Source organism: Lacerta agilis, chromosome 1 (genome assembly GCF_009819535.1).
Source record: "Lacerta agilis isolate rLacAgi1 chromosome 1, rLacAgi1.pri, whole genome shotgun sequence".
In the NCBI taxonomy this organism is placed as follows: Eukaryota; Metazoa; Chordata; class Lepidosauria; order Squamata; family Lacertidae; genus Lacerta; species Lacerta agilis.
The window spans coordinates 33,377,354-33,402,975 of NC_046312.1; the positions used below are offsets into that span (position 1 = coordinate 33,377,354).

A 25,622-nucleotide genomic window follows, 5' to 3' on the forward strand; every position below is an offset into this window, starting at 1 on the left:
TCAAAAGGAATTGGCAGCTGGCAGGGTGGCAGGCCCCTTTTGGGCCTCCCCCCTGCCTAATCTTCAGATATCACCTTTAGGCATTGTCCCTAAAAAGACCCCGGGGGAATTCAGACTCATTCATAATTTGTCATACCCCAAAGGTGGTTCTGTAAATGACGCCATACCTCCGGAACTGCGCTCGGTAAAATATACGTCTTTCGATCAAGCAGTAAAACTCATTCGTAGTCGCGGGCAGGGTGCCCTTATGGCAAAATGTGATATCGAGTCGGCCTTTCGTTTACTCCCGGTACATCCAGAGGATTTTCATCTATTGGGTTTTAAGTTTGATGGCCAAATTTATATTGACAAAGCTATGCCAATGGGTTGCTCGGTTTCTTGCGCAGCATTTGAAACCTTTAGCACATTCTTGGACTGGGCCCTGCGTTTCAGGACAGGTCTTTCAGGTGTCACTCATTATTTGGATGATTTTCTTTTAACGGGAAAACCTAACAGTATGGAATGCGCATCTCTTCTAGAAGCTTTCTCATCCTTGTCGCAGGAATTGGGAGTACCACTGGCAGCGGAAAAAAACGGAAGGTCCTGTCACGCGCCTCACATTTTTGGGCATCGAGCTGGACACCATCGCTCAGTCGTCACGTTTGCCGCAGGGAAAAGTAGATGCCCTTAGAGATGTCATAATTCAAACGCTACCACTCAAGAAGCTCACATTGAGGCAGATACAGTCCTTGCTTGGTCATTTCAACTTTGCATGCAGGGTAGTGGCACCAGGGCGCCCATTTTGCGCCCGTTTGGCGAGGCTATCAGCAGGCCTGAAGCGTGCGCACCATAGAGTACGTCTTCCTAAAGAGGTCAAGGCTGACTTGGAGATGTGGCTGGTTTTTCTACAGAATTATAATGGTGTGTCCCTTTGGCAGGATTCTATAACTTTGCATTCTGATTTTCAGGTTCATTCCGACGCTGCGGGGTCTTTAGGTTTCGGTTTGTTCCTAAAAGGTCGATGGTGTGCGCAAAGATGGCCTGAGGGTTGGCTGAATGGACCCATTACGCGTGACCTCACTTTCTTGGAATTTTTTCCCATAGTGGTAGCGGTTCATCTCTGGCTGGAGGAGTTTAAGGATCGCAGAGTTTGCTTCTGGACTGACAATCAATCAGTTGTGAAGGTTCTTGCCAAGCGTTCATCGCGTTCAGAGAGGGTGTCTGGTCTACTGCGTTCGTTCGTGCTGGTTTGCCTGGAACATAACATTTCCTTTTCGGCTAAATTCATCCCGGGCGTCAACAATGACATAGCTGATGCTTTATCTCGGTTTCAGATGGAGCGCTTCCGGTCTCTAGCGCCGTGGGCTCAGCAGCTTCCAGAACCCTTCCCGGAACACCTTTGGAACCTTGGAAGTGCGATGTGATCAAGGGAGTATTAGCTTCTGTAGCCCCATCAACGCTGCGGTCATATAAGAAAGTGTGGTCTGATTTTTTGGTGTTTAGGTCTGAGGCCAGAAATATTGCCTTCAGTATCCCCCCATCAACTGACGAGGTTTTGCAATATCTGTCGCACTTGCACGGGTTGGGCAGGGCAGCTAAGACGTTGAGAATCCACACAGCTGCCATAACTTTTTTCAGCAGGTCCATATTCTCAGTAGACCCTTGCTCAGATTTCATCGTCGGCAGAGCAATAGAGGGTTGGGGTCGGTTGCAACCTTCAAATAGCTCACCGAGGAAGCCAATAACATTTGAGCTTCTTTGCTTGGTGCGGAGGAACCTCAGGTCCATCTGTTGGTCTAAATTTGAGGCCAGGCTGTTTTCGGCTGCATATGCCATTGCCTTTTTCGGGGCTTTGAGAGTAGGAGAGGTAGTGGCAGAGGTCCTCCAAGACGGTTCGGCCCGTGGCATTCACTTAGAAGACATCCAACTGACTCAGTCAGACTTGTGTGTACAGATCCGTCAGTCTAAGACAGATCAGCAGGGTAAAGGTGCACTGGTGAGGCTAACGGCCTCTAGACAGCCTGGCCCATGCCCGGTGAAGGACACGAGACGTTATCTTCAGCTCAGGCCGCCCGGCACAGGGCCATTGCTAATTCACGCTGATGGATCTAGGCTGTTGAGACATCAATTCACCCGAGTTCTGCGGATGGCGATAGATGCTAGTGGTTTCTCAGCCGAGGGTTATGCTGCACATTCTTTCAGAATTGGGGCAGCTACAATGGCCGCACATATGGGCCTCCCGGCTGACAGAATCAAGGAGATGGGACGTTGGAAGTCGAACGCGTACAAGGGTTATATAAGGAAAAACTGCTAATTTCCTGTCATTTACCGTCACCTTTTCCTTTTCTTTATTTGCCAGGGTTACACAAGAAGCAGGTGTGGATTTGTGGGCACAGCATTGTCCATTGGGCCAGAATTCGCGCAATAGCTTCTGGCATTGGTACTAATTTGGGCCTGCCTAACAACGTGCAGGTCTCCTGGTTTTCTAGGCGCGGCATGCGTTGGGAAGAGTTAATGCCTTTGGTCAAGAATGCAGCAGCTTCCGTTGGCCCCCCAGACATCATGATAATTCAACTAGGCGAAAACGATTTGGCAACTAGGAAGAGTTTGGACTTAACCTTACACATTAAAAAGGACTTGGATGAATTAGCGCTTTCTTTCCCCGATACTACTGTGGGCTGGTCCTCACTTCTGAAGAGAAGAGTCTGGTGGGGAAGCCGTTCTCCTGTAGCAGTGGATAAGTCCAGAAAGCTGTTGAATCGAGTTATTGCGCGCAAGTTGCGTTTTCAAAATGGCCGTGTGATTGAGCATGCCAACATCAAGTATGGCAATGTTGCTCTTTTCCGGAAGGATGGCGTCCACCTCTCTGATATGGGAAATGACATCTGGTTGACTGATATTACCAAAGATCTTCAGAATTGGTTGCAGCTGTGAGGGTATTTGGCGGCGAGCCCCTTTGGCTCGGGTGGCGGTTAGGCATTGGGTTTAGTGTGGTATCGGAGGGCATAGGTTCGGGCCATCGCCTAACCCTCCTAAAGTTTGGGTATTCCGTAAAGGAATCCGGCGGTCGTGGATCCTGTCCAATGCCCTGTTGGTGGCTAGGGGCCATGGCACGACCTCCGGTGACTTCAGGGGGTGGAGCTTCCAGTTGTATCTTGCATCAACAAGCTCCACCTCATGGGCGGTTAACCCTTGAGTGACTCCACGCTCTGCGGGGGGAGTCAACTTTTAGTCTGTTCAACCCAATGCCTAAGCCAATACCACTCACACGCTGTAACCAATAAAGTTGTGGCCTTTTTTCCTCCATTAACTTAAAATCATGCGTCACTGTGTTTTATTTCTGACATGCGGGAGTAGGGTCCTCGAATCACAAAGCCTCTCCTCCTTAGCGAGGGGAGGGGTTGTGAGCTGGAGCCGGCTCCAGCATTGAGGCGGGGGCGTTTCGCCCCTGCCCTACCTAGCCCCGCCGCCGCGCCGCGCCCCTAGCAGTCAGCCAATAGGGCTGACTTGGGGGCGGGGATTTGCTGCACCTGGGCAGCCGTGGCGGCACCTCTCCGCCATTCTGCGTCGCTTCACCGCCGGATCACCCGCCCACCCTCCCTTAGGTTGTTCCTTGGATAGGACATTGCTATGGACTGCGGTTGGTCGCCTTGTTTGTACAAGGGTCCTGGTAGGAATTTTGGCCAAGTGGCAAATTGGCACAGCCTCATTGGTTTTTTCGCCTACCTCGTAGCAAATTGTCACAACTATGTTAGATTGGCGGTTAGGCATTGGGTTTAGTGTGGTATCGGAGGGCATAGGTTCGGGCCATCGCCTAACCCTCCTAAAGTTTGGGTATTCCGTAAAGGAATCCGGCGGTCGTGGATCCTGTCCAATGCCCTGTTGGTGGCTAGGGGCCATGGCACGACCTCCGGTGACTTCAGGGGGTGGAGCTTCCAGTTGTATCTTGCATCAACAAGCTCCACCTCATGGGCGGTTAACCCTTGAGTGACTCCACGCTCTGCGGGGGGAGTCAACTTTTAGTCTGTTCAACCCAATGCCTAAGCCAATACCACTCACACGCTGTAACCAATAAAGTTGTGGCCTTTTTTCCTCCATTAACTTAAAATCATGCGTCACTGTGTTTTATTTCTGACATGCGGGAGTAGGGTCCTCGAATCACAACAGCTCCTTTGTATAGAATATACCCAACTCTGCTGAATTTTTATTTGAATTTCCATTTGTTTGCTTGCTGATAAAAGCAGTATTAATGACTGGTTAGTATGACTAATGAATGTGAAAGACTTTAGTTGTAAAAGCAATCCATCAGTCGTCTAATCAAATACTACATTAATTTCATATATTGCCTATGCTGACATTGCTCTGGGAAACTGCTGAATAATGAAGCAAGACAGTAGGGGGAAAATTGTAGCCTTCCTATGAAATTGCTGGTTTTATGTATACAACATTTAAAGCTAATCTGATGAACCCTTCCCCTCTTTTTTTAGACGTATATTCAACTGTGAAAGAAAAGAAGATAGGCATTCCTGGGGTGGGGGTGGGCTTTTCAAAGAATGTGGTGCAATGCAATAGAAAAGATGGGAAATTGCTCCTATCCAATTTGCCTATTTGACCTTTGCCTATTTGACTGCATGACATGAGGTGTCTTCTAATTCTGGGATACTGGAATTCTATGGTTTAGTGAAGCAAAGCTCCGAAGGGCGATAAGTTCTTAAACTTTCTACATAAAACTTCCATGCATACAGAGACATCACTGAAGTTTTCTCCATATTTCAAAGTGCATACCAAGAGTAACTAATGTCTTCCTTAAGATTTGAAGGGACAGAAAACTAGCTACAGACTCCATAATTTTGTGAACCTGCAGAACCCACCCGCTTCTTAAATATAAAATGCTTGTCACTTTCCGGCAAGGAAGATAACATTGCTGCTGTAAATCAGCTTTTGCCTGCTTCATTTATTCTGTACATCATGCAGATTCCACAGCAGAACAGAAACAATGACATAACCTCAACTCATTTATTTTGATTGTGGGATCACTTATTTCAAAACTTACTTTTTGTCACTTAATTGCTCAGAGTTTTACATGGTAAAATAATTAATTTCAGTAGATCTACCCTGAGTAAACATTAGTTGAACACCACCCACTGGGTTGTAGATCCCAGGATCTGCTGAAAGAAATGTTCTCCTCCTTCTGCAACCGGCTGAAAATTTTCTCCATAGTGTCGAGCAAAGCAGGGGCTTCCAGAATGGTGTGGCAGGTTGCAGGTGGGACAAGGAATAGGTAAAAACTCCCTCTTCATGTAATATTCCAATAAAGATGCTTTTATGTCTTGACAGAACAGACCTGTAGCATATGCACCTCATATGCTTTTACAGGGTGAGGACAATTAACAACGAGTTTTGGTGATTGGAGCAACTACCTTCTCTTTCGCTTATATTAGTTGTCAGCTCTGAAAGACTGGATAAACCGTTGTGGAAATGAAGCAAAATGAATGAAAGAAGCCATCCCCCACTTCTAAGAATGTATGAACCACAATGAAAAACAAAAATGATTTTGTCTTTCGAAAAATGCCAGCATGCCAGTTACTTCTTCTGAGGGAGTAATCATGTTTACAGTGCCCGTTTCACCTCAGCAGCCCTCATGTTGTTGTTCTAAATGGGTCTCCTTGTGTTGCAGCCAAACAGAGAGCTATCCTCTTTGCACAACACCTACATCTCATCATTAATAAGCAGCAATCGTAAAAGGACATTCATGCTGCAACATTTTTGGGTCCACAATGTGTATAATACGGCGCTTTACTATGGCTCTCTAGAGGCAAGAGCAATTAGATTCATATACTTACTGTAATTAAAGTTAAAGCAGAAGCTAATTAGCAATGCTGTGTTTACTTTTCTTTAAAGAAAATAAAGATCCTAGAGTCAGACACACAATATTTTTTAAAAAAATTAATGAATGCAGGTATCCACAACTATAATTCATTCCTTACATTAGTTTCTTCACTTGTTCATAGCCCTTACTAGCATTTGTTGGTAGAAAATGTGATGGAAATTACTCTAGCTTTAGAGGGAAGTAGAGGAGTCATTTTTATGCTGTGAGATACGACGAGGTATATGTTCTACATTTTTTTTTCTAAATCCATTTTCTTATTGTAAATAATTAGCCTTTTGAGCTCTTGACAAAGCATGGCTCCAACCTTGTATTGAGCTTTAAGACAGCACAGTGGTCTGTCTAGGTTCAGTGTTGTCTGTACTATACTAGCTGGGTTTCAGACAGGAGTCTTTCCTAGTCCAGGGATTAAGTTTTGGGGTTTTTTCATCCTAAGTATGTGTTCCACCACTAAACTATACCCGCATCCTTGTGAAACATAAATTAAGAATGCTAGGGTCAGATGTCTGTAAACATGGTTGGACAGTATCATCGACCAAGCAGGGTGTCCACAACCCATGTAGTCTCAGTAAAGGATCTGATTTTGTGCAACTACTGGTAATAGTGATCCTTAACCCATTGCATTGAGGCACATCCTATAATAAGAAACACAAATATAAAATGGCATTTGAGCAGCAACTGGGAATGTTGTGATGTTCAATATGCAACCTCAAGGAAGAGAAAATCCCATTTCCTTGTCTATTTGGAAAGAATTTGATGGGCCATTAGCTGGGTTCCCTATTCCATTGATTGCCCCTCCCCCACTCCTCAACATCCCCAATATCCACAGTTGAAAAAGCAAAGGCAGCTTAATTTTCAACTTATATTTCTTTCACGTGAATCAAGAGAAAATCTGGGACATCAAAACACCATTTGTAGTATTGTAACCAGTGGTGGAGGAAGGGGGTGCGGTCCGCCCCAGGTGTCATCACTGAGGGGGAGGGTGACAAAATGACAAAAGTATGATATATAATATAATATATAATATATAATATAATATATAATATATAATAATAATATTGGGCTCATGAAACTTTTTAGTTCAGTCAACAAATGTAACGAAATACAGCTGGCACTGGGCGCCACACTGTGGGGGCTGGCACTTACTGCAGGGCCTGCAGCGTGCCCGAGGCACGCGTCTCTCCTGGGAGTGACGTGGTGGCTTGGGCGCCTGCAGGCTCTGCAGTGTGGGGCTTGTGTCTGCCCACCGCCTCTCCCTCAGCTGCCCTCCAGCTGAGGGGGAGGTGGCAGGCTCCACGCAGTACGCCCCGCCCCCATGGGTGGTTCGCCCCACCCCCAGCTGCAGGACGCATGCGCCGCACTGGGCACCCGAGCGGCTAGCTACACCGCTGATCGTAACCCCCATTTGGCTAAAATGCAGCAACTCACATTTGGCTAAAATGGAAGAACAGGAAGCTTCCTGTTGGATTACAGAATTTGTTTGATACTGCTGTAAACTGACTTTTCAGGGGCACATGGAGCTGTACAAGAAAGGTATGGGTAGAAAACCCTTTTTGCATGAAAAGAACTCTGCTCATGCTTCTCTGATTCCAACTAGTAATTTCTTGCAAGAAACAGTTTGTCACCAGAATGATTCATTCCAGGGCTCCAAGCATAAAGGTCTGCACTGGGAATTATGTGGCGCGATGACAAAATCAATTTATCCATCTACTATCCTTTTTGGATCCTAGCCCATGCCAGAGACTCATCTGGTTAACCTTTAAAGCCCCTTGCAAATGTTCAAGGGAAGGGAAGGAACTTTCAAAAATACTTACTGCAGAAAAAACACACATGGGTGTCCTGTTTAAAATTTTGGTCACTTAAACAATTCAAAGAAAATTTCACAGTTTCCACAAATTGCGTGGGGCGTACCCATTTAAGTAAGTACTGGGTCTTAAGCACTGTTAACACTCTGACTTCAAAAAAGGAAGGACTGTGTAAAACAGTGGTTACTTTTTGTTCTATCACATTTTAAATCAATTTAAGTGACAATCACTGGTTTACGCGTCAAATCATACAGGAAGAGGGGATTTATTTGTGTTGATAACATCTGGAAACACAGCACATTTTATTGGAAGTTGCTTTTGCTGCTCTATAGTTTGCTTTTCATCTGTCAAGGGGTTACATGACAGGTATGTATGTGTTTGTGTGTTCAAGCTTCAATGTCATTTTGGTCTCAACATTGCTTCAGGTGCAATATATGCATTCCCCCTTCCAAACAAGTACAAGAAAGGATATTCACAGGAAGAAAAAGCAACAACAAAAAACAACCACCACCAAACAAGATAGCTAGATGTGCCTTAAAAACACATTTATGCATGGCCAGTTGTTCAAGAATGTGAAGGGGGTATATCCTATTCAAATGTGTATCCTATCAACAGCAATGCAACACGTAAATATCCTCCTCACACTGGGATGGATTCAGACTTTGCTTTCCGTGGACAGGCTGTTACTGTTGGAAGGGAGATGACCTTTGCCAATTCACCCTTCCTCTCTAGCTCCTCAACTCACAGGCAGAATTTGGTGTTGAGGGCTGCAGCAGGAGATCAGCAAATGTTACCCTCCCCTGTCTCTGTGGGCAATATCATTCACTCAGGACATGCCAGAGCTGTTCCATAGACAGCAGTCTGAAGCGATTCAGGAGCTAAAGTACGGACTAAAGAGCAATCCAAATTAGGGGGCAACCAGAAGGCAGAACTGGAGGGGGGAAAAAACCAAGAATCACAACTAAGAAGCAATCCAGGGCAGAGGGAAAACTAGAAGGCAGATTCGAGAACAAGTCAAGAGTCAGCACCAACCAGCAATAGCCTACACACAGGCCTTGTTGCTCAAGCAAAGTTCCGCTGAGGTAGGAAGTCCTCTTATGCACCTTTCGGCTCGCAGGAGCCAATTGCCAACCTGGGTAGTCCTGGAAGGTTCATCCCTCAGAAGCTCCAGAGACACTGCTTGCCACATGGGGTAAAGGGTCAGCAGTTTTATGTATTTATTTGTTGCACCCACCCTGGGTATTGTGACAAAGGGCAGGATAGAAGTTTGTTTTAGAAAAAAACAAAAAGAAAAAAAGCAATATCTACAAAGGAGCCTGCTTATGTACCCCAATCTCTTTGGCGGAACAAAAGAGGGTCATTTGTATGACTAAGATAGTATTCTGAGGCCAGTTATCATAGTTCTTCTCCTCTTTCCTTTTCTATGTTATCTTAATTACCTTGTAAGCCTGAAGGCAGAGCCATATTGCTTGTTTCAGGTGCTTGCCATATTGCTTGTAGAAACTGCTTGTATTATTTTTTTAAGGCTGCCTTCCATCTTGCAATTGCTCTAAGTGTGCTCTAAGTGTGGAACTGCAAAATATAGGGGCCAGGAGCTAACACTACTTATGAAAGAAAACTGACGAACATCAAGAGCCTGGGCTTGAATACATTCCTCTGCTTGCAAGCAGGTGATTTTGGTCATAGAAATGACCAAAATTGCACAGCAGTTCCAGTACTACAACCCCCCCCCCCAATTCTATAATTGTAGTGAAACACACACACACACACGACCTATGAGGTACAATATGTCCTACAGCAAATGAGGCACTAATAGCTAATAGCAACAGGGGAGACAATATCAGTATTAATGGCATTGATACAATTTCCCATTATCTAAGTGTATCAGGTCTGTGTGTGCACTAAATGTGATGTATTTTGTACAATCTGTAGCATTCTGGGGATATGTTCATGGCTCCTAGTTCCATGATGAATTACAGCTCCCCCCCCCATAGTAATAATAACACTACTACTAATAATAATTTTGAACTGCAAAAATTCAGCATCTTTCAACGTTGCTGAGTAAACTGACTGCATAAGCGATGACTCCATAAACTTTAGGAACTCATTTATTATGTTGCTAGATCAGACACTGCATTATTCACACAGTGCATCTATAAAACTGAGCTTTCATTAGAGTCATGGGAGGCCCAAGCCTCTTTCCTCTTCCTTGAGAATGTGAAGCTCAAGAAGATAATTAAGCATGAAACAATGAGGAGGCTTGCCTGGGTAAGCAGTAGTGGTAAAACAGTTACTCCTCACAAAAGAGGGGAAATTAGCTGCTGGATAAAAGAGGAAGTGTCAGACGGAAGACTGGAAGGAGGACTCTGCCAGCATAAGGCAGAGAGAGAGAGCTGGATGCATCATTAATGCCATTTTTTTTAACACTTAAGCTCCACAGCTGTCCAAGTCCAAACACATTCAAATGCCACACATTCGGAGAAATGAATATGCCGTGTTGAAATTATTTCCCTTAAACTTCCCATGTTCATCTTTCATTCGTTGCAGCCAACTGCCAAATGTAGCAGGCTCTCAGTGGAGCATCTTTGTTTACAGAGTCAGTGCAAACAGAGCCTTCTAAAGAGATTCAGTGTCCTCATTATATTATAACAAACACATCATTTTTTTACATTGTAAACACCAATATTTCCAGGAACAGAAAGTTTGGTTTGATTTTGATGCTTTCAAACTGTGTAGTTTCATTTGTGATGTGCTGTTTCCTTTCAAAACTTCCCTTCTCCAGAACAGTGTTCCCTGAAGCAGCCAGGATTTTTTTTTTTTTTGGCAGAGGTTCAGGTGCACACAGTGCCAAAAGAAATAGAATAAAACAAACACCTGCTAAGGCAGCTGGCTAGGTAATTTACATATACTGCACACCAAATATGGAGACCTGAATATGGATTAGAGCTCCTGTGATGATACAAATGCGTATAGAAATAGAAAAATGAAAAATTCTACATAACCATCAATTTACCTTTCTCTGGAGTGAACATTTACTGTGAACTATATATAGAACACATAGTACATTTAAAATATATATGGGGAAACAGGTACGCTGTAGATGTTTTGTGTATATGCTTAGGTCAGTCCATCCATCTAATTACACACACACCCACACACACACACACACTTAGGCAACAATACACAACTCTTATTTAGGCATCCTCTCTCAAAAGTGTATTTTTTTCCACAGACAAATGCTAAAGTGCAAAGGAAAAATAAATATCAAAATAGCTAACATATGCTGGACTGTGTTTGGCATATTATAATGTCACAATAATTCCAAGTGTTACTTGATGCAAACTTAGCTAGATGCTAAGATGTCCTGCTATACTAGGCAATGGAAGTGAAAATACAGGAACCATTTACTCATGTTTTAGTACACTGGTATCTGCTTTCAGAAGTAAGAGCTTCAAAGTATCCTCAATTGTTGTTGTTTATGTTTATAACATACTGTGAGCATACCCCTTGGCACAGATTAAAATCAAAAGTGAAGTTATACCACTGAGATCAATAGAACTCACTCCAAAGCAAATGTGTGGGGAGGGTAGCATTTTTTCTAGCAAAATTCAAAATCAGAGACATTCAAAACTGTAATTCAAAACAGTTAAACTGAATTTAGAACCTATGACCTTTTATGCAGGCATTGCTATCTAATGGACTCTCTCAAGTATTAACAAACAATAGACTACAAAAACAGAGACTCCTACAGTCTAAATAAATGCACTGAAGTCTCATTTATAGACAATCATTGTCAGCATTATAGAGAAATGTCATTGTTATTTAGGCTGAAATCCTAACCCCACTTATCTAGGAGTAAATCCATTAGAATTCAATAGGACTTAGTTCTGAGTAGATTGGTGGGAACTGTGCTGTTAATTTAGTATTGTGTGTGTATATATAGATATATAAATTGAATCATTTTATCTTCCTGCTTATTTAAAAATGTAACATCTTGTACTATTTCTCCATACAAATGAATGTAACGGTTATACCAATGGGATAATTCAGCATTTTAAATCCAGTTAATATTAACAGGTAATTGGTGACACTGGTACGTCTGCATCAGGATAAATGGACACCTTCATCTGCCCCACCTGCAACAAAACATGTCTGTCTCATATCGGTCTCTACAGCCATAGCAGGCGCTGTAACTCTCCAATGGTTTGACTTCGCCTCAAAGGTGCACTCTTCCATTGTCTCCCAAGACAGACAAATGCCAACAAAATATACTTAAAATGTGGAATAGTAGTCATTGTAGAAGTAGCAGCAGTAGTCAAAGGCTTAAAAGAAGGTCCCAAGAAGGTAAATGAAAAGAATTCAAAACATTTATAGACAATCATTCTGATCCAGAATGAGATATCAGTTAATAGAAAAAAAGTTTCTACTTGTGGATCGACTCTACTGTGGGCAAAACAGGGTTCTGAGGTTAGGAAGAAACCCCTCTCTCATATTTAAAGTGTTCTCCGTGCCCCTCCCTGAAAAAAATCCTGTGGACACACATGCTCGTGGGAGGCTTATATCAAGTATCTGGTATTAATGGAACATAAATGGAGCAAGTAATTTTCACAGGATGCTGACTGTGTTTTCTTTCCTGATTTTCACACCAGCTTGCAGAATGAGGTCTATAGTAAATTCTTATGCTACTTCTTTTGCCTTTTGTCTTGCCTCACAAAACAATTATTTAGTTCGCAATTAGGCATTTCAGATGCCAAGTGCTGTTAGTATTGAGTGGTGATGTGTATCAAAACAACAACGTGATAGCTTGTGCATCATTCTTCTATAGGTGATTTTTCAACATGTGTAATGAGCATCATGCTATTGATGGGAAAGGCAGAGAACAAGGACACTTCATTTAGGGCCAACTTTATGAACAACTGTTTTCTTTTCCTAAAAGTGTCAGGGAAGCACAAAAGAAGAAGTGGATGAGGATATCAGCTTAGCAGGAATGCAGCATTTTAGCACATTTTTGTTTCCAGGTTTGCTTTTCATTCATTATAAAGAATCTGGATTTTTTCCCAACCTCCTCTGAAATGGTACTTTCAGCAACCTCTTTGACTCCTAAGAATAAGCATCCAAGAAAAAGGCTTCTGGAAAGCAAATGCTTGGTGTGGTTTTTTTTTTAAAGTGAGCTGTCTCACCACTGCAGATTTTTCCAAGTTCTTACAACTCTAATTAAAATGTGGTAATTGGTTACCTCAATTACCATGATGCATGGACATTGATGCAGAGTGACACCAATTGAATCCCTTGGGTGTTATACCCTAAGGCCATCCCATTTATTGTGGCCTTATTATTTTCAATTATGTGGCTGGATGTACAGCATACTTTCAAAGCCAATGCACATGGGAATTGAGCTGGACACATAGTACAGTGTACTTACAGAAGCGTTCGGCAGCAGAGGAAAATTTGCATGATGGAAAGGAAGCATTTCTCAAATCCACATGAATAATCTAAGTCAGAAATATTGCAGAGAGCCAGGAACAGACTTCAATCAGGCAGGCATCCCAAACCTAAATGATACCAACTCAAAATGTGGCAACTAACAGCTTCTTCAGTTGTGTAGGAAAGAAAAAAGAATAGTGGCCTCTTATATGTGACAGATTTAAAGGCAAGGACAGTGAAATCACAGATAATGAATTGAAAACAACAGTCTCTCTTTTGGAAGAGCTGTTTTGCCTAAACCCTCATTTGTTGCCCTGGCAATTCTGCTTATATGAGCAGCTTCTACAAGGAGAAGGTTTTTCCTGGGAAAGGAGCGGGACAAGGGGAAACCCCTCAGACCTGCGTCTAGAAAGCATTGATCAAGTGGAAAATTGCTTGGACCTGTGCTTCCTAGTTGAGGGACAAGTGGCACTGTGGACGGACTGTCAATCATTTTGTTGGCAGCTGTGTGACCATGAGTGTATTTTTACTAGCTTAGGTTGGTTAACCAACTGCTTCTGTTCCTAGGGAAGAATACAGCAATTGATACTATGGCTACATCGAAACTGGATGACTATAACAAGTGCTAAACAGGGCCACCTTTGAAAAGGGTATGGACACTTCTGCTGGGACAGAATTTGGGTAGAGCGGCTACTAGGAGAATATTACACCAAAACCACTTCCACGCCATACATTTAAAGCACTATTATACAACTTCCTCGCCATGGCTTTCCCCAATGAATTCTGGGAACTTTAGTTTGTTTAGGGTGCTGATAGCTGTAACGTGAGCCCTATTTCCCTCTCTGAGCTACAGTTCCCAGAGTTCCCTGGGAAGAAGGATTGTTTGTTAAACCACTCCTGGAATTCCATTTCATAGGCTGTCTGAATTATTCACAAATCCTTTTCACTTAATCAAATGAATGAATTAAATGAAATAAACTTTATGCAAATAGAATCGACACATGACTGGATAGGGAAAGTGTATTGGGGGTTGTTCTAGAATTTTAAAGAAAAACCACAGCAATTCAATGCCGACTTTCATATTGACATACACTGACAATACGAGAAACAAACCGTCTTCTGCTATCAGTCCTAGAGAAACTTTATGTTTTGGGGAAAACTGTGGATATTGTAAAAAGATATTTTAAAAGGCAGCAAAAAATTCTTTTAAAAAGCTACAAATATGTGTGTGTGTGTGTGTGTGTGTGTGTGTGTGTGTGTGTCTCCAAGCTCTTTACAAATAATTTCAACAAACCCCCGAGCAATAATAATAATAGGTTGCCATTGGGGACCATGAAAAGGAAAATGGTCAAAGGAAAATGTTTATAGATGCATTAAAAGAACAGAAGATGGAAGCAACTCCTGAACTTCCGTAACACATCTAATCAACCAGGCCAGCATTTGCACTGTCAATGACTCTTGCCAACACCGAGTCTGATGCCATCAGAGATGTAAAAACATCCCATTTGTTTTCATATATTACAGTATATTGTGGACAACCTCAAATAAAAAAACTATATACTTGTTTCCCGGGGATACCATTCATGTGCCAAGACTGGCACACCATCAAGTGCAGAGAGATAGGCAAAGCAGAGAAAGCAATCTTGGGATCAGCCCAAGAAATGACTACACAGGAACTGAATGAAAGGAAATGCTGTAGTATGCCAGCTTGGAATTGGGAGAGGGCGGGGGGGGGGGAGGGAGGGAGGGAGGGAGAGAAAAAGAATGCAAGAGAGACTAATTCAGTTCCAACTACAGCATCCTGATTCTAATAACTCTTTTTATCATCTAAGAAACTGGTAGATTTGGAAACTAGCCCTGTTTTCATACGGAATGCCTATGTTCGTAGCAAGAGGCCTCCCCAAAACGAAAAATAAAACCTATATGGAGAGTTGTTAATGGCTGCCATTTCTCACCAGTTGCATTCCCTACCAGGTAAAATGTAATTCAGTCCAGCAAAGAAGTCTAGGTTACCCCAGGCAAAAGTGGGAACAAAGCAGTGTGGAGCTTGTGAAGTTCTCTGGCATCCTGACATCAAGAAAACCACAGTGCTTTTACACTCCCCCTACTTCACCTCCCAATCGATTCCTATCCAAATAGAGCCACAAGACTACTTCACTCCTGCTGCAAGAGCAGCACTAGCCTTTAATTAGCACGTAGCAACTTATTTAGAGGAACTGCAGCTAAACCCAGAAGCAGCAGCTCGCATGGCAAAGATGAGAGTAGCTCCGGCTGCAGTGGCGCTCTTACACGTGTGTTCAGCAGCCTGCAGAGCTTTTTCACAGTTGCCGCTTGCCTCTGCTTCAGGCAAAAGAGAACAGTCGGCACCAGAAGGTGAAAAGTGAGAGCACAACACAACAAAACAATACAGCTTTTTGCCAGTTGCTGCTATTTTAGAGGAATAAAGCTTATGTATCAGCTGGGCAGTCTCTGCACCACTACCCTGTAAAGAAAGGACCAGAAGGAAGGTCCCGATTAGGCTCTAATAGAGGGATGGGGGTCCGAACAAAGGCACCAACACACAGCTGCCCCTGTTGTGTTCTATTTATGCCATGAGCTGCTTTAGAAAACGCTGTTAAAAGCGAGACACTTTTCAACCTGTCCATTGCAAGCGATGTCAGATTCCACATGTCTTCAAGGAAGAACGAGCATCTATTGAGGATGCTTTAAATATTGGATCGCTTGTCTCAGGACAGGCTGAAGTAGATTACATGTAGAACAATTCCAACTTAATACTTTGAACCCGTACAAACACTTATTTCCATAGTATTTATTCCATGCTCTCTAACTCTGTTTGGCAATAAGGTGGAATTGATGGCTAAAGCACATAGATGCAGACTAGTGCTGGACAAACGGGATTTTCAGAATAAGTGCAGGGGCTGCTTTATAGAGAACCTAGACAAATGATTGAAAGTGTATCATATTACAAACAACAATACACATTTTTGGTCTAATCCAGAAAATCATTGACTACCCTTATCTGCCATTTATTCAATTCCACAAAATCCATTCAGTGCCTTAAAAGGATCAGAATCTATGTGTTTAAAAACAGAACTCGAGTTTGTGCAACGTGTTCACAGCCCATTAATCAGTTGATTCCATTGACAGGATCATTATATGTTTGGGGAGAAAGGTTCAGAAGCCTAATTATTTGGCTAGCTGTTGCACCTTCAGTGAAGATATCAAGAGGAAGAAGAAAGGTTTTAAGGTGCTGGGAAAATGCCCCACATGAATGCATTTGAAGGGAAGGAACACCAGGTAGGTTTCACTTACTGAATGCTTTGCCAACTTCTTCTGCAGTCTAGTTTGCCACTGGACAGCTTGCATGACGATGGCTTCCCACCTCCTTTCAAGATTCACAATTATCAGCTGCATTGACTGGTGATCTGCGTTCAGATTACAGGTATCCTGGTCATTAAGGAGGTGCTGGCACAAACGCAACACTGAGCCCACGCCTCGGCGTCTCTGCTTAATTTCGCAACAGAGAGACTGTGGACAGAAGAATGGTCAGTATCAATGCACTTTGTAGTATAAGAAAAATATAAGAATTCAGCAGTCACTTGCAGAGTCCAGTGTTGTTGCTGCTGCTTTAAGGATATTATGCAACACCATACCTTATAGCAGGGGTTCCAAAACTGTGGTCCATGGAGCACCAGTTCATGAACTTCATTCAGGTGCTCCACAGCGCATGAGAATTCAAATTCATATTTGTATTTGTACTGCTTATTTATTATATCCCCTCCCCCAAAAGCCCCTCCATGAACAAACCAGGGAGGCAGTCAAGAGCCCCAACACTTCCCCAATTCCCCAAACAAAAACAAACAACAAACAAACAAACAACAGGAGAGAACTATTCATCCCTCTCATCTCCCAGTTTCTCACAATGTGCGACAGCCCAGATTTAGCCTTCCCTACAAAGAGAAGTTAACACTGCAGCCAATGCCAGAGCAGGAAAAGACAGCAAAACAAATGCAACAGCAAATGTATATTCCCCCTCCTCTCCTCCTCCTCCACCACTACCACCACCACCACTACACACAACACCACACACACACCCACACACGTTTCCAAAGCCCATCCATGACCAAGCAGACTAGCAGACAGCAAAGCAAGCCAAGAGGAAGCCCCAGCACTTCTTCCCTTCCTCCTTTCCAAAAGGCAAGTTGTCAAACTTATCGAATGCCAAAAATACAAGTGTCTAAGAATAAAATAAAAATCTGAGGTCCCTTTTGAACTTGAGGCCCCAGGCAAAATGGTCTTTCCCCACCCCTGATAAGTCCTCTCCATATGAAACACATATAGTACTGAATTTAGAAACTATCAGTAGAATTTACCAAGACACCTTTTTAAAATTAACACTGCAAACATATAGGAATATTGAAACACTGCCATATATAAAAGACAAAGGGTTGGCAAAACATGGGCCTTCTTAGATCAACCAAGGTTCACAAGGCAGGGTACCAGCTTTTGAGTTACATGCAACTCTTCCTTGGTCTGAGTGTTTGTAGGTTCTAATAAAGGTATGATTTCAGCACTTCCACGACTCTCTGAATTTTGGTATAACGGGCCAGCAAAACTTTTGAACAGTTCCATATGTTATAGATTTAAATATTTTGAAGTTGATTGCACCGGAAAGATGTGGGATAACAGAGGCATTTCAACTTGTAATTCAACCAAGGAAACATTTTTTTCTTTCTTGCAGTTTTCACACACCCGTGTCCCTCTGTTGTAAAAAAGAACACAAGAAGAGCCCTGCTGGAACAATCCAAAATGCCAACTAGTTCATCATCAGTGTCATGGGCCCTTTGGCTCCATCAGGATCTGGCATGATTTGGCAGCTCAAGATGAAGACGATAGAGAAGCTGGTGGAGGGCTGGAAGGGTGGCAACCAGGGATGGAGGTGGGAGGTCCTTCCTGCTAACTGTTGGAACATTTTTGTAGCTTCCATTTAAAATATGAACCTCTTGGCCTACTCATGTACTTTGGAATCTTGATTTTTGGACCTTATGCTTGCTGCTGAGCCTGAACAAAGATCTCTTTCTTACTTGCAAGTTGCATTTTGTTTTATTTTGTTTTGGGACATGACAATCCTGTTCTCACAGTGACCAGCCAGATGTTTATGGAAAGTCCAAAAGGAGGACCTTAGTTCAGCGGTGTTTGCCCCACTTGTGACCCCCCAGCAGAGGCATACCTGCAGAGGCATATCACCTCCAACAGTGGAGGTAGAACATAGCCATTATGACGAGTAGCGAGTTCTCTTTATTTTGATCTGTCTGCCCTATAGCTTCCTTTGTTTCTGTGCTGTTCTGTGCAAATCTGCAGTCGACATTACAGTGTGTTAAGTGCTTTTTGAAGAGAGACACCAAGGGGGAAATGCCACCACAAGTGTCTAGGAAGATGTATTCTTCAGCCAACCCCCCTCCCCTGCTCCCACACACTGTGTTTCCTTCACTGAGTTGCTGTGGATCTAGTATCTTCTACCATATTAGAGCACAGAAGACTTCTTCACATTCAGGAGCTTGCTAGGCAATTTAAATTGTGCACCGTGAAAACATCTGTTTCTCTCTGCAGGATGCTACAGATGAAAGTACATAACCCCATGAGAAAATCTAAGCTATCACCCTAGCATTTTAGGTTTCCTTTTAGGGAAAATTTGGTAGCAGCAGGATGGAGGTAGGGAATTACAGTTAATAAGAAAAGCCTTGTGAAAAATATCTGAGCTGTTTAGAGATGCTGGTAACTGAAAAAAACATGGACTTATTTGGGTGCAACCTCCTAACTAACACTGCTGTTTCCAAGAGGGAACGCTAAATATTGCCATTGTTTAAAAATAATAGTAAGATTGCACTTAAATACATTTTCTGCATATGAAAAGTAGTTCTCCCTCTGAAAGTTTTCTGTTTCCTAACCAGTGCAAAGCTGAATTCCTAAAGTAAAACAATGGTGTTAATGTCTAATATCTATATGTATACATTCCTTTTTATGCCTTTGGGTAAAGGGGAAATTGATTGTTAAACTGAAAGTCTTCAACAAAAAATATGATTATATCCATAATATAGCTGAATTGCTTACTAATCAGCTTGCACTTCCACAATTTGAGTGTTCTAGCAGTTAACAGATTGCTTATTAATGAACAAGGGTAAACAAGACAATGCAATCTCATTTAAAATGGGTGTTTTAATGCCTAAAAGTATTTGTGTTCAAAATGTTAATCCCAATAAGACGTCATTAGAAGATGTCTTAAAATGATTAAGTGCATTTCATTGTAAAGTAACACTGCACTGTTTATCAGCAGGTGGACATTTTATACAGATGTTCTACTTATTAATAAAATGTGTCCTATAACTGTTTCAATTGCCTTAGTCGTATAATAGCCAAAATCCCATTATTTCTGGAATGAGGGAACACTCTCCCCTTAATATCTCTGAATTTTAAGTAAGTTGAATGACAAATTTCAAAACCACTATTTATGCCAAAATATACCCACAAACTTTATTATTCAATTTATAGCTGGAATGCATATTTTAATGTTCCTTAAACCTGCCCGTATTTACTTTCCAGAAGTGTATTGCTAAAAATTCTCCGGGAACACAAATGTAATATCAAAGCTAGAAGTGAATGCAACTTCCTCATTCACAAACCCTGCTAGCATTTTACATCACAAATTTGCATACTAGCAAATCAAATGTTGCTTCAGCCAATGAAACATTGGTGATACTTACAAGCTCCCCAATCAACACATGCAAGGCTGCCCCATTCTTCCTAATTTTTCTGCCTTGCACAGGGCTGTGTTCACTTCAGAACTGAAGTGTCGCTAAAGCCTTATTGAGATTGGGACCTCCTGACCTGTAACAAAGCTGCTTGAGGGGATTGTGGGGAAGTGGTTTATAAATGGTTCCAACCAGTGCTTTTTTCTGGGGTATGTGGGCAGAACCGATGCTAGGGTTTCTTGCGCCCTAGGCGAACCACCTTCTGGCGCCCCCTGCCCCCCCGCCAAAGCCTGCTTTAGCGGGAGGTGGGGGTGGAGAGGCAAGCAGTAGTTTCTCCGCTGTAGCCCACCCCCGCCCCGCCCCCCGCCCCTGCCAAAGCCTGCTTTAGCGGGAGCAGGGGGGTGTAGGGGGCAAGCAGCACCTCTCCGCTAAAGCGGAGAAGCTGCTGCCAGCCCGTCCCGCCCAAGCCTGGCCAGCGCCCCCTCCATTTTGGCGCCCTAGGCAATTGCCTAGTTTGCCTAAATGGATGCGCCGGCCCTGTACGTGGGGTACACATACCCCTAAACATTTTGTGAATGTAAGTTTGGCCTCATTGAGGGGCAGTATTTCAATATGAGTAGGAAAATGAGAGTACCCCTAAACATTTTTTTTATTTTAGAAAAAAAGCACTGGTTCCAACCAACCAATGCTGCCCATCATCAGCTTCTACTGTGAGTCTTTTCAGAAACAGACACTGGAGAGGTAGAGATATGCCTGAGTCAAAAAGTTGCTTTCTCACCCGGACATTAGAAGATCAGATATAGAGGTCAATTTGTATATGACTGCAGCCGAAGGCTGTTTCATAGTCTTTAATATGTTGGTCCCTGTACGAAGTCTAGAAACGATTTCTTAGGAGATTGGACAGTGCAGTTAGAAAGCTGGGGTGTATAGGCTCCATACTAATTCCATGTTCTTTTATGACCAGTTATCTTGATAACATCTACATCTATAAAATTGACTGTTAATGAAAGCTTTCCATAAGATTTTTGAGCATGTTTCTAATTCTTCCTGATGGCTTGGTGAGCCGCATGTATTAAAATTATTGTAGATGCACTCTGTAAATGATGAAAAAATAAAGTTTTCCATTAGAGTCTTGAAAAGAACAACTAACAATAAGTTATCTCTAACAACAACAACAATACAACCAAATACCACATACTAGAAGTGAATGATGGTTTATAATCTTCTAAAGAAAACACTGACAAATCTGGCTGGTTTTTTTTTGTTTTGTTTTTTGACTGATTCCAAACTTAAAAGAAAATGTTGCCTAAAATAATCGCTGAGCTCAGTTTCTGGTAGTGGAGCCTAATCTATATAAAGCTAAATATTCTATAAGCATGCAGTGAAGTGCAAAAAACAGCCACTGAAAAATGACATGATTAAATGGCACAACATGCAATCATTTGCTTTCAATTATATCAATGTATCTTCTTCCTTCCGAGGAGTCAGGCAGAAATATTGTTTTTTAAATGCCTCTATTAAATTGGGCACCAATAATAAAATAGATGAGAGTCCTAATAAGCTCATTTGCGTAACATACATCATACACTACAAAACTATTCTCTCCAAACAGCTTTGCTCATACATTTGTCTCCTGATTGTCATCCATCTTGCCTATATTACAAGGTGTTTTTTTTATTTTAAAGGCATACTGCTGCCTTCATGGCCATTCATTGGAAACCCTTTGTACAACTTTCCTGATTAACCTTAGTGAGGATCTTTGATGCTAATTATCGGTGGGGGGAGTTTGGATATAATACACTTGCCGTCAGATTTTATTAGGGTGACGGTCGAAGGAAAATCTCAGACTGACATTTTGGAAATATCATCTAATTGCAAGTCAGAAACATAGAATGACAGTTTAAAATAGATTATGAGTTCTTTCAAAATAGGGCAGTGGTTCCCTTCATTTAAAAACAATACCCTTTATACTATTATCCACCCAATTGCTGCAGTGAGCATCTCCCTTGCCAAGATTCCTTTTTAAGAGTGTGGCATCTCACTGACAAGTTTGGAAATGGCATGTGACATTTATTATTAAAAATATCCACACTTCTAATAAAGAACTTATTTTCCTTTTCACTCTACTTACATGTGAAAAATACAAGTGCCATCAAACAAATGTCTTTTAAGTATGTTTTGATTGTTTAGGAAATTCTGCTTGACTCATTGGTATGCACCCTGAGTGACTTTGGCATAACTACTCCTGTCAAATTATGGGCTTTGAAATATACATACAAATACATTATCTTTAAATTACTTGAAAACAATTAAATTTCTCGCATTGCTAGCCAGTGAGTAGCACCTGTATTTATTCCAGCTTGACTCCAGCAGTACAGTATAATAAATAAGTTAAATAATAAGCGCAGGATTTATGCCTCTTTACATGTTTTTTGTCTATAAAGCTATGATTATCTAAGCATGACATTTTTTAATTTCTTGGTGCCACTCCTTATGCTGGGTTAAGTACTTTTTAAAATGTTTGTTCTTTTAAAAATGTAGTTCAGGGTGCTGCTATTTAATCCCTGTTCCTGTGTAATTAGTAATGCATAGTATACTTCTTTTCCTAAATTAAAAACACTATTAAAATTCCAGTCATATAAAACAATATGAAAATTAAGTTATTCTGAAAGGAAATTATAATAGGTTACAGATTGCTTATATCATTACTGAAATGCTGGCATCTATCACAGTGTCTCCCCGGAATAAAAAATGTGGGTTTGGCAATAATCTCTTAAAACATAGCCATTATTTTAAAGCTTCTGCTATCCCAAGTCAAAACTAGCTGGCAGATACAGGAAGATTTTAGGAAAATGGGAAAGTATTGGGGTAAGGGATTTAAAAAAACCCTATTTAGATCCATCTTACTACTTGATAAGCAAATTGTAGGTATTGTTCTACCAGGTGTAACATTCCAGTTTTCTCCAGAGTTATTTTTAAAAAATAAAATTAATATTAGGTAGGCACCTTCATTGTACTGTTTTTGATGTCTGCAAAAACTTTTTTGTTTAAGCAAGCCTACCAAGACATGTAATTTCATTATGTACATTTGCTTTAAAACTGTTGATTTTATCTATTTTAAAATTTGTGTCTTCTTGTTTTTAAATTTTGACTCTATCAATATGTTCTTATGAATACTTTTTATTGTTTTATGATGTTTTTCTGATTAAACAGTCTATAAAACTTGTTAAATAAAAAAATAAAATAAAATTATGTTCCCCTCACCACATGACAGGACAATACAGACAAATGGCTTGCCTAGTGACTAGACTACTTAACAAACTGTCATCTTCAAACCCCATGGTTTAAAGCAATCTCACATTGACACAATTGCTATAATAAGTAATTTCAAAATTTGAAATGCTTGAATTTTCTTGATTCAGAGTAAAGTGAATTTTATTTGAAATATTTGTGCATGATTCTAAGTGACCATAAACGCCTTGCCTTGCTTTGATGATATTGTTGGAGAGCTGGACTCACCAGGCATGTTATCAAGATTCCCTGATTCTGGGAGTCAACTGGAAATAAGAGAATGGAGATCACTAAACAGTTTCTACTTTTTCATGAGGGCTAGAGAAAGGAGCCTCCAGTCAAAGGAACTGCAGGCTATTACTGTGTAGAGATCAGTGACCCTTTCCCTTACCTGAAACCTTTTGGAGATGGCAGGATGTGATCTTCATCTATAAACAAACATGCAACTGTTGACTGGTTCGTCATTCCCATTGTTCTCAGCAGCCTGTACCACTAACAGGAGCATTTAACACAACCACATATGGTGCTGGATGAGGCATCTCCTGCCTTCACTGCTACCCTCCAACTGTGTGTGTGTTGATGTTCAATCTGCCTGCTCAATGGTACCAGATGCCCTCAGCAGGGTAGAGTCAGGTGTCATCAAAATACCAATGATGCTGCAGTCCAAATCTCCAGATGAATTTCCTTATGATTCCATGTTGATATTAAAAATCATGGCGGGGAGGGGGGGATATGAACTCTTGTGGTTTCCCATAAGCTAGTGGCCATGAGAGATGCCCTTCCCTTCCCACACTATGGTCTGAAAACGCTTGTCCAGGAAGTACCAGAATCATTGTAAAACCAAGTTTTCTATGCTCAGCCAGGACAAGTGATCCAGAAGAATTTTTTTTTTGCATGCACTGCACGCTCATATAAACTATTTGTGATGTGTACTGATTCTTGTTGCTAGTGCTAAAAGATAAAACTTTTAGTGATAATTTTTTATGATTAAACTTTATAGCATATGGTTTATTATTGCTGCATCCTGTTTTATTAGTTTATTGCTTACTTTGGATCTGTTTATATGGTTAGACTATAGGGACAATTAGGTCTAAAAATAAATGTGCAGGGATGCTTTTGCAGTTGGGTGGTCAGCCAGCTGTGATTCATTGTCTCCGGGCCACTTCAAATGCTACATGTTAGTGAAGAAGGAAGTCTGGGAAACCATAGACAAATATGCAAGAGTGACAGTCATGCATGCACCTATATTTTCCTGTTGCATTTTTATTGTACTTGTTAAGTTTTAAAAACTGTTTTTAATGTTGTATTTTACATTATTGTAACTCACCCTGGGACTTCAGCATGAAGGGTGGGCAATAAACAACAACAATCAACCTTCTTTAAGTCTAAGATGTGCATTTCATCCACCAGATGAAATTATGTGTCTGACAACAAGGGAGAAAGCCTTGTCAGTGCTTGCATCCCTATTGTGGAATGATTTCTGATAAGTAAGGGAGGCACCAATTCTTTTATAATTCAGGAGGCCACTGAAAACCAAATTGGTCACTGAGTAGCTCTTAGAGTTTCATAAGTTTATAACTGTGGAGATAAGTGGTCCTTCACTGATGCTGGTCCCAGTCAGTGAAGATCAGAACTAGCGTCCTTCCTCCCATCATCCTATTCACCAAACCCCACAAAAGCCCAAAGAGTCAACCTAGCAAAGCAAGGCATCCAACATTCAGATGGCAAGATAAATGAATATTATGCGACAAGTTATGAGTCCCCCCTTAAAGTGATTCATATCTGAGTGTACTGAAAAATTAGATTTGTGTGATTTAAAACAGAGTGTGTGTTCATGCATTTGTCTGAAAAAGTGGTTATGTGAATGTGCCACAGATGAAGTTAAATTCCACTTCAGTCACCTTCTTTGAAGTCAAGGCATACTGGGGGATATGATCCAAGTCATACTCAGAGTACACCCACTGAAATTAGCAGACTTAATTGATGTCAATAGTTCTACTCTGAGTATGACTAATGTTGGGTATCATCCACAGTTGTATTCAAGATGCAGATTGACTACTGTAACTCTATCCACACTGGCATATTGACTCCCAAGACACTGTGATCTACTCACAGAGTTAAAAAAGTGGCAGTGATCTACCCATTTTTGGGGTTCAGGTCAAAGTTGTTGTTGAGCTTTTTTTTAGGAAGGAGGAAGGCCCATTTTGGGGGGCTTCGGGTCAAAGTTGTTGAGTTTTTTTCAGGAGGATGTAAAATGTTGAATTTTTTTTAGGGGAGCCACAGTTGTTCAGCTTCTTTGGGGGAAGCCAGTGATCTACCGCAGACATCCAGTGATCTACCGGTAGATCATGATCTACCTGTTGGACATGCCTGGACTATGGTATAGGAAGCATCATCTGCGCTGCAACAGTTAACGGGGGCAACTCGACTCATATCGCAAAGGGACATCTCACAGCGCTTGCTTGCAAGATCTGACAGCTCAAAAAG

At 41.6% G+C, this 25,622-nt stretch overlaps 1 protein-coding gene across 1 annotated transcript in view; it reads right to left on the reverse strand.

The window, feature by feature from the left end:
- LOC117043806 (A-kinase anchor protein 6-like) overlaps nucleotides 1–25,622 on the reverse strand; it is a 200,981-nt gene that overhangs the window by 10,480 nt on the left and 164,879 nt on the right. The window contains exon 13 of the mRNA XM_033143891.1: nucleotides 16,408–16,623. Within this exon, the coding sequence (XP_032999782.1) occupies nucleotides 16,408–16,623 (216 nt within the window). The remainder of the gene's footprint in view (nucleotides 1–16,407; nucleotides 16,624–25,622) is intronic.